We start from the raw sequence: 14,747 nt of genomic DNA, 5'->3' as shown, positions 1-14,747 counted from the left end.
TGACGGCCGATTTATGAACGCCCGTCACCCGGCCGGGAAACCCTGTCGTGTGAATTCCGCCTTAATGTTATACTAGGTTCTGGGGACAAATGGAAGGTAAATGGAGTAATATCTTTAATTTTGGCATGGACATGACCACTGGTGTTGTGAGGCCGGGGCATCACCATGTTATGACTGGTGAAGGTCCAGCAGAAGCCCTGCTATAGAGTACCATGGACACCATATTACTCAGTTGTACGGAGCCATAATACCCCAACCTGTCTCCTAAGTTCGGGTGTGCAGTCCGCTGCTGCAGAACTTCTGAATAATGTGATGACTGGATCAGTACTGACTACAGAGTTCCTCATCATAACAGAATTGAAATGTATGGAATTCCTTTAGACCGTGTGCACACTAGCATTATAAACGAAATGTATAGAAAACGGATTTAGAAATCCCAGGCACGCGCGTCTCGGAGTTATATTATTACACACTTCTCCCTCACCAGACATTTACACCTGCCGCTTCACTATCTTCAAAGCCGCTCCAGCTTTTTTTTTTTTTCGTGTTCTTTTTAAATCAACTTTATGAACAACTCTAGTAACAGCAGCAGTGTCTGTGGAGACTGGCCGTGGCGGCGTTCTCGTGACGTCACTCAGCATGGCGGCTCTGGCTGGTTTGAGGGTCTTGACTGGTGGTAATGGGGTAACACGAGCTGCACACGCCGCCTGGTGGCAGCTCCCTCGCTGTCTGGATCGCAGGGGGAAGGGGCAGCTGGTGATACGCCTGTCCTGCGCCGCTGGTGGGCGCCAGTTCAGCTCAGAGGTGAAAAGCGAGGACGAACTGCGAGTCAGATACCTGGAAGGAGAGGAGCAAGGTAACGGCATGACGTCATAGGCTGCGTCACTGCTCACCTGCTGTATTATGTCAGGCATAGTGTGCAATTACACGTCATTCATTGCTGACCGGCGCAGCGGTCACCGGTCACGTCACCTGCTGCAGCTTCTTATCACAACTTTGCAGGGACTGCTAATAGTTCTACGCTGTGGGGGAGGTGAAACACAGTGACGTAATATCTCCACGGCCACACTGTTGTGATGAGTCTGTAATATGGAGGAGATGTCATATACATGGCGCCTTCTGCAGTATTCACACGTACGTTTCCCCGCTCCATACACCCTCCAAGTCTGTACAGGGTTATAATACGGGGGCCATAGACTTCCAGTGGACCCTACTGTAACGCCTTATTCCTCCAATTTCATATAGAGGTTTTTCTGTCAGATATTGTATTAATCTGATAGAAAAAGATTGGGGTACGTTCCATGGGAGGTAATAGGCATATGGATCTCCATAAGGGTGCGGGGGCTCCATGCGTATGGCTCTGCTGGTGTACGTGGGATCTTACTACAGTAAAGATGTTGTGGTGCTCCAGCAAGAGCCACAACCCTTTGTTCTGCTGACTGGTGGGGTCCCAGATGCAAAAAAATCTTACTGCCCCACTGCATTATGGGGGCGAAGCATAGCTTTTAGGGAAGTGTGATGATGAGCTTGCTGACTGTCTCCAATGGCTAGCAGCAGAATGCTCGAAATTTCTGCAACAAATCTGCCACGTGTAAATAAGTCGCCCCCCTCTGCAATTTTTTGCAAAAAGTTATTTGCCTCCTGCCACCCATGGACCCAGTGGATCTCCATTTGTAAGAATGAATGGGCTGATGGGTCCACTTGCAGTTTTCCTTAGACGCAAGTCTTGGCGCATTTCTTTGTACTGCCGCGCTAAAAAGAAATGTGTGCGTTTTTTTTCTCATGAAATAATGTTTTTTAACCCTCAAGTCAATGTCGTTCGTGTGCTGTCTGATGTTTTTTTCACGCACCCATAGACTTCAATGGGGGAGTCGGGTCCACAAAAACGGACCAGAATAGCGCGTGTTACCCTCTGTTAAATAAGAATGGATTTGTGAATAGCCCTATTGAGTTGCATGGGTCAGTGTGTTGTCCGTTGATAAAACAGACCGCACGCTGATGAGAAATACAGGCCTCTCAAAGTTGAATGGTGGATGCAATTGTATCCAGTCTAAGCAATCCTCTGTGAGCACAAATCTCTTTCCTCTCCTGATAGGTCATTACATTTTGCCTGCATTGCTACATTGTATCAGCCAATCCAGGGCAGCAGTCTGGCTACGCAGTGTAGGGAGTCTTGGGAAGACAATACTCTATTGGCCCCCAACACAGTGAGTGACAGTCACATGGGGGCAGCAGGGGGCCCAGCAGTCAGAAAATACAAAGAAGCCACAAAAGGGAGGGATGGAGGAGCAAACGGCCCAGAGCGAGGAATCTTTCAATAAAATACGTGCAAGTTCTATAAATGTATATGATGTGTTGATTTGGCCGCTTTTAACCCCTTCCCCCTGCTTGCATTCTGAGCCCTAATGACCAAGCCATTTTTTACGTTTTTCCATCGTCGCATTCCAAGAGCTATAACATTTTTTATTTTTGTGTCGACATAGCTGTATAAGGTCTTGTTTTTTGCGGGACAAGTTATATTTTTTAAAAGCACCATCTACGCCGTTTACCGTGGGGTATAAATAACACAATAACTTTATTCAGCGGGTTGTTACGATTGCAACGATACCAAATTTGTATAGATTTTGTATGTTTTACTACTTTTTCACAGTAAAAACACTTTTTTTTTTTCAAAATTATTGGTTTTTGGGTCTCCATATTTGAAGAGCCATAACTTTTTTTTTATTGTTCCGCCGATGCAGTTGTATGAGGGCTTTTTTTTTGCGGGACGACTTGTAGTTTTCATTGGTACCATTTTGGAGTAGATGCGACTTTTTGATCACTTTTTATAAGTCCGGATTCACAGAAAACAGCAATTTTGCCATTGTTTTTTATTTTATTTTTACGGCGTTCACCGGGCGGGTTAAATAATGTAATAGCTTTATAGTCGGGGTCGTTACAGACGGGACGATACCAAATATGTGTCACTTTTTTGCTTTATTTTGTTTTTTTTTAATAGTAAAGCATTTTGTAAGGGGAAAAAGTGGATTTTTCATATTTTTTTTTTTCAAATTTTTTTATTGACTTTATTAAACTTTTTTTACTTGTCCTACTAGGGGACTTTACTATGCGATCATCCGATCGCTATTCTAATACACTGCAATACTTTTATATTGCAGTGTATTACTGCCTGTTCGTTTAAAACGGACAGGCATCTGCTAGGTCATGCCAGAGGCATGATCTAGCAGGCATTCACTACAGGCAGACCTGGGGGCCTTTATTAGGCCCCCGGCTGCCATTGGAGACACAGACACTCGGTGATCTTATTGCCGGGTGTCGGTGGGATGAGAAGGAGCTCCCTCCCTCTCTCCAAAACCACTCGGATGCGGCACTCGCTATTGAGCGACGCATCTGAGGGGTTAAACGGGTAAGATCAATACTAATATCGATCTCACCTGTTCGAGCAGGGACGTCCCAAGCCCTCGGACATTTAACGGCTCCCTGCTCTGTTTATTCTGATGCAGCGCCGTGAAAAGGCTATTGCATCAGAATAAAGACCATTAGCGGCCGCCGTGAAAAGGCGTATCGGCGGTCATTAAGGGATTAAAAGAAAGAGCCATCCCCTTTAAACTTTAGTTACATAGGACTAAACAACAAGACACATTTCCCCTCCACTTGTTACTACAGTGTAAATGTAGTATTACACGGCACCCCATCAACTCCATGGTTGACCATGTAATACATGGCATTCTTGTGCCATAATAGATAATATGGCCTGGGGTTGTCTTCTTGAGACAACCCTTTAACAAAGTGGCAGAGATTTTTTTTCGGGGTGGGTCATGGTACATCATTTTTAAAATTATATATTGTAAACCTAATCGGCTCTTTTAAATATATGAATATAAAAAATATATTTCTGGAAAGCCCCTTGAAGCAAGAACACAAGGACCAGTGGTTAGCTAGGGGCCACATCATGAGCGAACAGCTGAACTGGACAACCACTCGCCTACACTTTGCTGCACCCATATGTTAGGATATGTTCAAACAGCCATCATGGTTCTGCACTGTCTGGACCCCTCTGATGGTCAAACTAGAGTAGTCTGCTGCGCTATTTTACACAGTAAAAGAAATGGAAACCTGGTGGAATGAAATCCGTGAGATCTGTTCTATCATATCTATCCATGGACTCCAGTGGGATCCTTTATAAGATCTTGCTATGCTTGTGGGTTTGACAACAGACTGTAATGGGGTCCCGGTTTCTTTTAAAGGGTCAGTCTATAGTGATTTATTTTCCATGTTCTCTTATTTGTCCTGTACAGTTTTGTTTAGTATGGACTAATCTACAGTTTTTGGTACCGATTCATCCTCCAATAGTAGAGCAGCCATTGTGAGAGCCATTATGTGAGGACATGCATGGCAATAATCTTCCTTGTGGCAATGCTGCATTTTATTTGTCACGTTCATCATTTATTTCAGTAATAATTCATGTGTAATACCTTCCTGAGCTTGTGGCTTATGAGGTGTCATTTTTTTTTCAGCCATGAAGTGATACTTTGTCTCTACAAACTCAAATATTGAAATTTGCAAGTTTAAGAGAATAATCAATGAATCTATCAACTTGCAATTCAGGCGAAACTGTTGTCTTGTCTCTAATTGCTGATACAATGATTGAAGGAGTATTTCCTATTCCTACAATAAATATTTATCACCTATCCACCAAATTGGTGACCAATGTTTAATCGCTGATGGCCCAACTGCTATGACTCCCAATGAATCACCAGTACAGGGATCCTGAATCCCCTGTTTTTCTTCACCTGCTATCGAACGTTTGTCGCCTAACCTGTGGCTAGGTAATAGATATTTATTGTGGGAAAAACCCTTTAATATTGTATTATTTAAGGGTTTTCCCATCAGAGACATTTATGAGATATCCATAGTATATGTCATAAATATCAGAGAGATGCGGGTCCTACCTCTGGGACCGGCACCTATCTCTAGAACGGGGCCCCCTAAACCCTGTTCTAGCTTTTTGTGCTCACGCTGACTCCCGGCCACTTACTGATTACATAGTCGGCAGTTACGGAAACAGCATAACTCACTGAGCTACGCGGTTTCCGTAACTCCCATAAAACTGAATAGTAGTTATGGAAAAAGTGTAGCTCGCGTGCTACGCTGCTTCCGTAGCTGCCATCTACTACTATGGGAGTTACGAAAACCGTGTAGCTCAGCGAGTTATGCTGTTTCCGTAATTCCCGAGCATGTAATCACGAAGTGGCCCGAAGTCAGCATGAGCGTGAGCATATCCTGTGGATATGTCATAAATGTCCATTGCCTTTTTTCTTCAAAATGGTATTGACCTGCACTGTATAACAGTAAGCCTCCTCAAAACTATTGAGTACAGGCAGTAAATGTGACAGATATGACTCTTTTCGAACAAAGATATGAGTCTTTCATTCTCATTAGCATACAGTGCAGGAACACAAAAAAACCGGCAATTAACCCCTTCGATGCAGTGGTCAAGTGATCGAAGAGGTTTACAGCGGATCGGCAGCCCCCCACATGTATTTGCGGGGGCTGGCGATCCTTATCATGGCAACCAGAGGCCAGACAATGACCTCCGGGTTGCCATGTACGGAAGCCTCGGAGGATCAGCCTCCGGCCGGTCCTCCGATGCTTCCTGTCAGTGTGACAGTTACGTCACAATGACAGTTAGAACACATTACACTACGTGTGTAGTGTAATGTGTTATAGCAGCGATCAAAGCTGCAAGTCTAAGTGTCCCCTAGTGGGACAAGTAAAAAAAAGATAATAAAAATGTTTTTAAAAAGTGTAAAAATAAAAGTTAGAAGTGACATAAACAAAGAATGCTTTTTTTCCTATAATAAGTCTTTATTATAGGAAAAAAATGAACACGTTAAAAAAAGTACACATATTTGGTATCACTGCGTTCGTAACGACCCCAACTATAAAACTGTAATATTATTTTTCCCGCACGGTGAACACCGCGAAAAAAATAAACGAAAAACAGTGCCCGAATCACAATTTTTTGGTTACCACCCCTCACAAAATATACAATAAAAAGTGATTAAAAAGTCGCATGTACGCCAAAATGGTACCAATACAAACTACATCCCGTCCCGCAAAAACCAAGGCCTTACACCGCTTTTTTGACTGAAAAATAAAAACGTTATGGCTCTGAGAATATGGTGACACAAAAAATTATTTATTTTATAAATAAGTGATTTTATTGCACAAACGCTGCAAAACATAAAAAAATTATATACATCTGGTATCGCCGTAATCGTACCGACCCGCAGAATAAAGTATAATGGTCATTTATAGCCCAGGGTGAAGGCCATAAAAAAACGAATAAAAAACATTGTCAGAATTGATGGTTTTTGGTCACCTTGCTTGCCAAAAAATGGAATAAAACGTGATCAAAAAAATTTCTAGTACCCCAAAATGGTACCAATGAAAACTACAGATTGTCCCGCAAAGAATAAACCCTCACACGGCTCCGGTGGAGAAAAAATAAAAGTTCTGGCTCTCAGAATATGGCGATGCAAAATGTGCAGAGTGTTCCAAAAGCAGATAAGATCGGGCACCAATTATCAGTGCGATATCGGCCACATATCTATGAATTATTATTTATTTACCGCATTATTACACCCTCTTATTATACCCTGATGTACCCCACACAGAGAACCCGGTTAATATTTTATGAGGTATTTGTCTTCAGTGGCACAAACTGGGCATAACATGTAGTGCACTAAAATGGCATATGAGTGGAAAATGTTAATTTTCACTCCGCACCATGCGCTGCCCATTAACCCATTCGCGCACCATGTCATAGCATGTCGTAGTGTGGGGGGTGATGTATGGAGCGTCTCACGTGAAAAAGAAAGAATTTAAAATGGCAAAATCGCTGTTTTCTTGGTCACCTTGGCTCTACCTAAAAATGTAATAAAAAGTGCTCAAAAATTTGTATGTACCAAAAAAATGGTACCAATAAAAACGACCACTCGCCCCTCAATAAATAAGCCTTTACACCGCTCTATTGACGGAAAAATAAAAAAGACGTGGCTCTTGGAACGCGGGGAGAAAAAAAAACTAAAAAGGAAAAGAAAAAAATGGAACCGTCCAGAAAGGGTTAATAACTTTCTAATGAAAAACCATTTATGACCACACGTGGGGTATTGCCGTACTCAGGAGAAATTGCTTTACAAATGTTGGGCAGCTTTTTCCCCCTTTATCCTTTGTGAAATTGAAAAAATGCAACATTTTAGTGGAAGAAATGTTGATATTCATTTTCACGGCCTAATTCTAATAAATCCTGCAAAAGACTTGTGGGGTCTAAATGCCCACTATATCCCTAGATAGATTCTTTAAGTGGTTCTAATTTCCACTTTTGGGGGGGTTTCCACTGTTTTGGTCCCTCGGGGGCTTTGCAAATGCGACATGGCACCCAAAAACCATTTCAGCTAAATTTGAGCTCCAAGAGCCAAATAGCGCTCCTTCCCATCTAAGCCCTGCTGTGGGACCAGAAAGTAGTTTATTACCACATATGGCATATTTCTGTAATCGGGAGAAATTGTTTTACAAATGTTGGGGTGCTTTTTCTCCTTTATTCCTTGTAAAAATTAAAAATGGCTACTTTTTTTTTAGAAAAAAAGTCGCTTTTTACCTTTACAGAATAATTCCAATGAATTCAGCAAAACAACCGTGGGGTCAAAATGCTAACTTTACCCCTAGAAAAATTCCTTGATGAGTGTAGTTTCCAAAATGGGGTAACTTTCCGGGGGTTTCTACTATTTTGTTCCCTCCAGTGCCGACGCGACACGGCACTGAAAACTATTCCAGCAAAATCAGAATTTCAAAATCCAAATGGTTCCCCTTCCCTTCTAAGTCCTGCTGTGGGTCCAAACAGCAGTTTATTACCACATATGGGGTATTGCTATAACCAGGAGAAATTGCTTTACATATGTTGCGGTGTTTTTTCTCTATTATTCCTTGAAAAAATTAAACATTTCTAAGTTTTTTCAGAAAAAAAGTAGATTTTCATCTTCACAAACTAATTCAAATAAATTTAGCAAAAAATCTGTGGGTTCAAAATGCTAACTATACCCCTAGATAAATTCCCTGAGGGGTGTAGTTTCCAAAATGAGGTCACTTTTGGGGGTCTTTATTGTTTTGGCCCCACAAGACCTCTTCAAACCTGACATGGTACCTAAAATATATTCTAAAAAAAGGAGGCCCCAAAATCCACTAGGTGCTCCTATGCTTCTGAGGCCGGTGTTTCAGTAAATTAGCGCACTAGGGCCACATGTGGGATATTTCTAAAAACTGCAGAATCTGGGCAATAAATAATAAGTTACATTTCTCGGGTAAAACCTTCTGTGGTATAGAATTTTTTTTATTACAAATGAATTTTGTAAAAAAAAAAATGAAATTTGTAACTTTCACCTCTACTTTGCTTTAATTCCTGTGAAACGCCTAAAGGGTTAATACACTTTCTGAATGCTGTTTTGAATACTTTGAGGGGTGCAGTTTTCAAAATGGGGTGATTTATGGGGACTTTCTAATATATAAGGCCCTCAAAGCCACTTCACAACTGAACTGGTCCTTGTAAAAATTGCCTTTTGAAATTTTCTTGAAAATATGAGAAATCGCTGCTAAAGTTCTAAGTCTTGTAACGTCCTAGAAAAATAAAAGAATGTTCAAAAAACGATGCCAAACTAAAGTAGACATATGGGAAATGTTAACTAGTAACTATTTTGTGTGGTATTACTATCTGTTTTACAAGCAGATACATTTAAATTTTGAAAAATGCTAATTTTTGCAAATTTTCTCCAAATCTTGGTGTTTTTTACAAATAAATATTGAATTTATCAACCAAATTTTTTCACTAACATAAAGTACAATATGTCACGAGAAAACAATCGCAGAATCGCTTGGATAGGTAAAAGCGTTCCGGAGTTATTACCACATAAAGTGACACATGTCAGATTAGAAAAATCGGCTTCGTCCTGAAGGCCAAAACAGGCTCAGTCCTGAAGGGGTTAATAGATGAAATGCTGGAGACAGGTTCCCTTTGAGCAGCTCGGGGACTTTGGTCATTACCAGAGAAAAAAAAATATATTTTTTATTTATTTCAATAACGTGAACCTGAACAATAAGACACATTTCCCCTCCAGTAGCCACTATGGTGGGAATGTAGTATTACATGGCCCCTATTCAACTCAATGGGTGACCATGTAATACATGGCATTCTTAGCTGCTCTCCTCAATTACGGACACATTCGGTTCTATTGGCCGTGGACACCTTTCCGTATCGCTACAGATAGGTGTCCATGCTGTAGAGCCATGCCGGGAATTATGGAGCACGTCCTACTTTTCGTATTTTACGGGCCGTGCTCCCATACTTTGTACGGCACGTGTGCATGAAGCCTAATAGAGGGGGTTCCCAAGTGATGCCAAACTAACGGGACCAATTGCAATGGAATGTCGATGGCTAGAAATAAAAGACAACCAGAGTGGCTGGTAAAGCTATCCAGCTGGTTTTAGGTGTCAGAGGATGTGACACATCCTTTTTTTAATAGGCAGGGCATATATTTTTACAACTCTTTTAATGCATCTAATCTGGAGTTTGCTTTGATTACTTTATATTGATCTTATAGAAACGACGTAAGCAGTTTAACTTGGCCACTAACAATCATTTGTCTCAATAATAAACTAACAGTGCTCTTTTTAAAGGGAGCAACGAGCTGTATTGTCTATCGGCGCTCTTTTCAAATGTGGTAACACAGGTGATATCTGCCCGTGTAAAGCCACCTTAACTTTTTAAATAGCTTATGCTATTCTAGTAGTAAACCTGATGTATATCAACTTTGTAACTTACTGTTAAAATGTAGTTGTTTCATCCATTCAAATTCTATGTGAAGTTACTGCCACTAGATGTCACCATTCTTGTAGTCTGCTGGCTACCCCGTGTTGTCAAGCAATATCCACCCTTAGTTACAGAGCAAAGGAGACGGACTGCAGGAAGTAGGGGGGGGGAGGTCTTCACTGCCTGGCCATAGAAGTTTATGACGGGGGGGAGGAGGAAGCAGAGCGAGACAGACACAGAAGCTGCACTTAGAAGTCTATGAAGGGGTAGGGGCAGCAGGAGGAGGGAGCAGGGAGAGATGAGACACAGACACGCTGCCCATATAAGTATAGGTAGAGCAGAGGAGAAAGCAGGAGGACTGAGCAGAGAGGAGACAGGCTGCTGGTAAGAGTTATATGTCACCCTAGTGCTGGATACTCAGCTACACTGCTCAGTACTACTGTTTAAGCTCCTCTTCTCTGTATGCAGTGTATAGAAGACATGATAGCAGTTAGGCTTCACCTACTAGCTCAGGTAAAACTGAGAATTAGAGGCTAAAGAGGGGAAAACTGCTAAAAAATGCAGAAAATGCAAGTCATATAATGGCCAGAAAGTAGTATTGCTCATGTACACACAAATGACAGCTTATTCTGAAAAGCTAGGTTTACTATGAGGCTACGTTCACATCTGCCTCAATGTGTTCCATTGTTCTGCTCCATCAGAGGAGCAGAACAAGGGAATAACGGCGGCAACGGTTCTGATGCACAGTGAACACCGCCGGCGGCCGACAGAACCCATTGACTTTAATTGATTCCGTCGGGGTGTCCTTGACTTTACCGGAGACAATAGTGCAGTATGCATGTAATCTTGGCTGGATCTGCAACGGAGGCCCGTAACAGAGTCTCCAACGCAGATGTGAACGAGGCCAATGGTTGTTTTCTATTGATTTACTAGTTAATACTGTGAGACTATAACCAATTTGAATTAGTATTATATTAAAATCTGGTCTGCCACTGCCACATTGTCAGCATATGTCTTCTATGTGTTCTTGTTGGGAGTACGCATCGTGTGATGGTCAGTAACATCAAATGCATCCTTTGTCAATATCAATGATATCAGCAAGTCGACAGCATCTAGTTTCCTACAGTTTTTTGTTCCGCGAATGAAATGTTTCTTTTTTGGGAAAGTTGTTGAGTAGTTGATTCATTTGCTCTGCATACAGAGTTCTGCAGTCTGTCCATCTTTGCAGAGTGTTGACACATTTTCCTATGTGAGCTATATCTTCTTGGTTGAGTAATGTATTTTCACAATGCATTGACAGGTGCTAAAAGTCTCTAGGATCTCTTACTTGAGCTCTATTTTAGGAAAATATCCTGAATACAACTGGCCCTCATGCTTCATAGTAAGGCATTGACATCATTTTTTTTTTTTTTTTAAATGAGGTGATCATGTTTTAAGCCATATTTATCTTATACTCTTAGTTAACAGAGCTTCAATAAAAATGTTGTTCAAATGTTACATTTCAGTGAATGAGATCTAGTCTCATTCACACAATGGAGGAGAGTTATCAAAACTATTGCTTAGAAGTGGAGCAGTTGCCCATAGCAACCAATCAGGTTTCAGCTTTTATTTTTAAAAGGCTTTTGAAAAATGAGATGGAATCTGATTGGTCACTTTGTGGAACTGTTCCATTTTCCTCCATTGCATCAGTTTTGATAAATGTCCCACATATCTGAATATCACACACATTTTGTCAAACCACTATTATCAGGGGCTCTGAAGCTGTGTACTTTTGTTAGCAGCCCATCGTGAGCCATTGAATGTAACAATATTTCATCCATCCACTGACCGCAAACAAAGTTTTAGAAATTATTGAAGAATTTGAACTTAAAGTAGTTTTCTCATCTCGGACGTTTATGGCATATCCACGTGCCATAAATGTCTGAAAGATGCAGGTCCTACTTCTGGGACTCGTACCTATTTCTAGAAAGGTGACCCCGTAATACCTTGTCCCGCTATCGCTACTCTTCGGCCACCGAGTTACGAGGTTGCCGAGAGTACGGAAACAGCAAACTCGCTGAGCTACGCTGTTTCCGTAACACCCATAGAAGTGAATAGGAATTACACAAACAACGTAGCACAGCGAGCTACGCTGTTTCCAGAACTCGGAAGCTATATGGAAAACAGGTAGATTGCCGTGCTACACTGTTTTCGGAACTCCCATTCATTTTTATGGAAGTTTATGTAAAGAACGTAGCTCAGAAGGAGCAGCGACAGCGAGACAAGAAAGGAAGGGGGTCAGGGGGCCCTGTCTTGCAGATAGATGCGGGTCCCACCTCTGGGACCCACATCTATCTGACATTAATGGCATATCTTGTGGACATGCCATGAATGTCTAAGATGAGAATACCACTTTAAAGTATATCAGAAACGTTCACTTTTAATATACAATGGATTGGCTTTATTCACATCGATCTCAAAGACCAGTTCAATGGATCAATTCAGAAATGTGTTTTGTAGACATTCTGAATTTTGATGAAAATTTGAATTTTTAGGAGTGAAATTTTCAAAAGTATAATGGAAAGATTTACATCTGTTCTATGGTTTGGACCCCCTGGTGTTGGCTTCCGAATACTGATACAAATTACTAAACAAAATACTGCCATGTGAAAGAGATCTTTATTATGAAATGAAGAAATGCAAATCTGATGATTTAAAGGGGTTACCCTATCACAGACCTGCACTGATTTTGCTAGGAGAAGCAGCGGCCAACCAGATTTTTCCCTGCAGTGGCCCCTGCAGGGAAAATGTAGTATTACATGGCAGCCATTCATATAAATGGGTTTTATGTAGTAAATGGAATTCTTGAATCCACCAGATCGAAACCCACTCTTACAGAGAATCTCTCCGCTCTGGCTCATAAAAGGAGGGTCCGAATGGGGGACCACCCTTTGATGTATTAGGGTATTTGGCGAAGGGCTGTCTTTATGAGGCATCCCCTTTAAAGATTTATTTAACTGCAGAAGCGGACATCTGGTGTGCTTTTCGGTAGGGTCTTTCAAAATTGAAGGGGTTGTCGCATGAAGACAACCCCTGACCATATGCCATATTGGGGCATATCGGCGTCGCAAAGTGGGGTCTTCTGTTCTGGACCTCCATGAGCTAGAATTGAGAGACGCCTTCTATGAGCGGCTTCCACTTTGGTGGATTTGAGCTGTCCATGAATTATTTCTGAATGGCTGTGGCTTCCCACTACCAAATTCAGCTGATTGCTATGGGTGCCGAAAGCCAGACCCGCAGCGATCAACTTATTTCTGTTGTTGCGTTAATTTGAAATGGGTTGTCTCTGATATGACGCTTTTAGGGTGCAGCCCCACGTTGTGGTGTCTACATGCGCATGAAACCAAATAAAAGTTGAATACCCTAAAAAGCACACAATTCCTGATTGTGTTAAAGTGGTTGATGGAATTTTGCTAGAATATGCCAACACTTTCTTATCAGTGGGGATCAGTTTAAGCATAAATTAAATAGTAATGCATTAATCGTGTTAATGATGGTTTGTCCCCATACATGACCGACAATTGCTCCTTGTTAATGAAGCCAACAAACGTCAATTAATGTGCTGTATTGTCGATCATCACTTGTTATTCCAGCCAGTACCCGGGCTGTGAAAAAGCACCTTTAGATGAGAAAAACACTGTGTTTATTATAACATTCACGTGATACAGTAAATTACCTGAAAAAAATCCAAAAAAGAGACAAAGTCCATTGCTGGCAGCACCATGATTTTTAAAAAACTGCCATGATAGAAAAAGTCTATATTGTTAGCACTCTTCTTCGCTCAGGGACTGAGTGCAGAAGTGCTGGTGTCCCTATTATCTATAAAAGCTATTAAAGGGGTTTTCCCATAATCAATATTTATCAAATATCTGATTGGCGGGGGTCTAACCACTGGGACCCATGCCGATCATGAGAACGGGCTTACCTTGCCGTTCCTGGGAGCCCCATAGGAATGAAGTGGTAGTTTGTTTACTGGGCCACCGCTCCAGTCATTTCAATGGGACTGCCGAAGATAGCACTGGGCAGACTCATAGAAAAGAATGGGGCTCCCAGGAACTGCAAGGTAAGCCCGTTCTCCTATTCGATGGCGGTCCCAGGGATCGGACCCCCACCGATCATATATTTATCACCTATCCTGTGAATAGGTGATAAATAAGGATATGGGAAAACCCCTTTAAGTACAAGTTCTGTAGTACAAGACCATGGGGATCCAATGATGTCACCCACAAATTGCTCAAATTTGGTCTGTGCATATCATATATAAGAGAAAATATGTATAATAACAATGCGAAAGTAGACTTCTAAGTAGAAACCAATGTAAAAGTGAACTTCTGACATATGCAAATAGCTCATAAGCAGCGCTGAATCATATTTGCGTATTGCACCCTTCGAAGGTCCATTTTTCTATTTCTCCTATTACATGAGTGATTGTCATTTCACAGTGTTTCAGGGCCCCCCGTGGAGCAGTGAGTCCCTGTGAGGACTTGTAGTAATCCCTACTTCAATTTTCTGTCCTGCCGTAGCATAGGTAATGTCAAAGGTATTAATACGTGTTGTAGCTATTGCCGTAGCTGCAAAAGGAATTTGATAAGAAAGCGTTACCACAGCAACCTGGTTATTTTTAAAGATCATTCCTATTTATAACAAGTTTTCAGCTACCCAGATATGTATTTAGCCTTTGCTTTGTCCAAACCCATTCTGTCTGGCTATGATGTATGAAAGAGCAGTACAGTCGGCACAGAACACGGCAATCCGGCACAGTGTGTGAATTCTTTTCTAGAATAGGTTGTGCACTTCTAGATTGAACCCATTTTTTACAGTTCATGTGGTCGTCATGATCACT

At 41.5% G+C, this 14,747-nt stretch overlaps 1 protein-coding gene across 1 annotated transcript in view; it reads left to right on the top strand.

The window, feature by feature from the left end:
- The first annotated feature begins 592 nt into the window (after nucleotides 1-592).
- The window catches only part of AUH (AU RNA binding methylglutaconyl-CoA hydratase), a 232,352-nt gene continuing 218,197 nt past the window's right edge, over nucleotides 593-14,747 (top strand). The window contains exon 1 of the mRNA XM_075852664.1: nucleotides 593-856. Within this exon, the coding sequence (XP_075708779.1) occupies nucleotides 640-856 (217 nt within the window). The 5' untranslated portion in view covers nucleotides 593-639. The remainder of the gene's footprint in view (nucleotides 857-14,747) is intronic.

This window comes from Rhinoderma darwinii, chromosome 1 (genome assembly GCF_050947455.1).
Source record: "Rhinoderma darwinii isolate aRhiDar2 chromosome 1, aRhiDar2.hap1, whole genome shotgun sequence".
Classification (NCBI taxonomy): Eukaryota; Metazoa; Chordata; class Amphibia; order Anura; family Rhinodermatidae; genus Rhinoderma; species Rhinoderma darwinii.
This window is presented reverse-complemented; position numbering and strand designations above follow the sequence as displayed.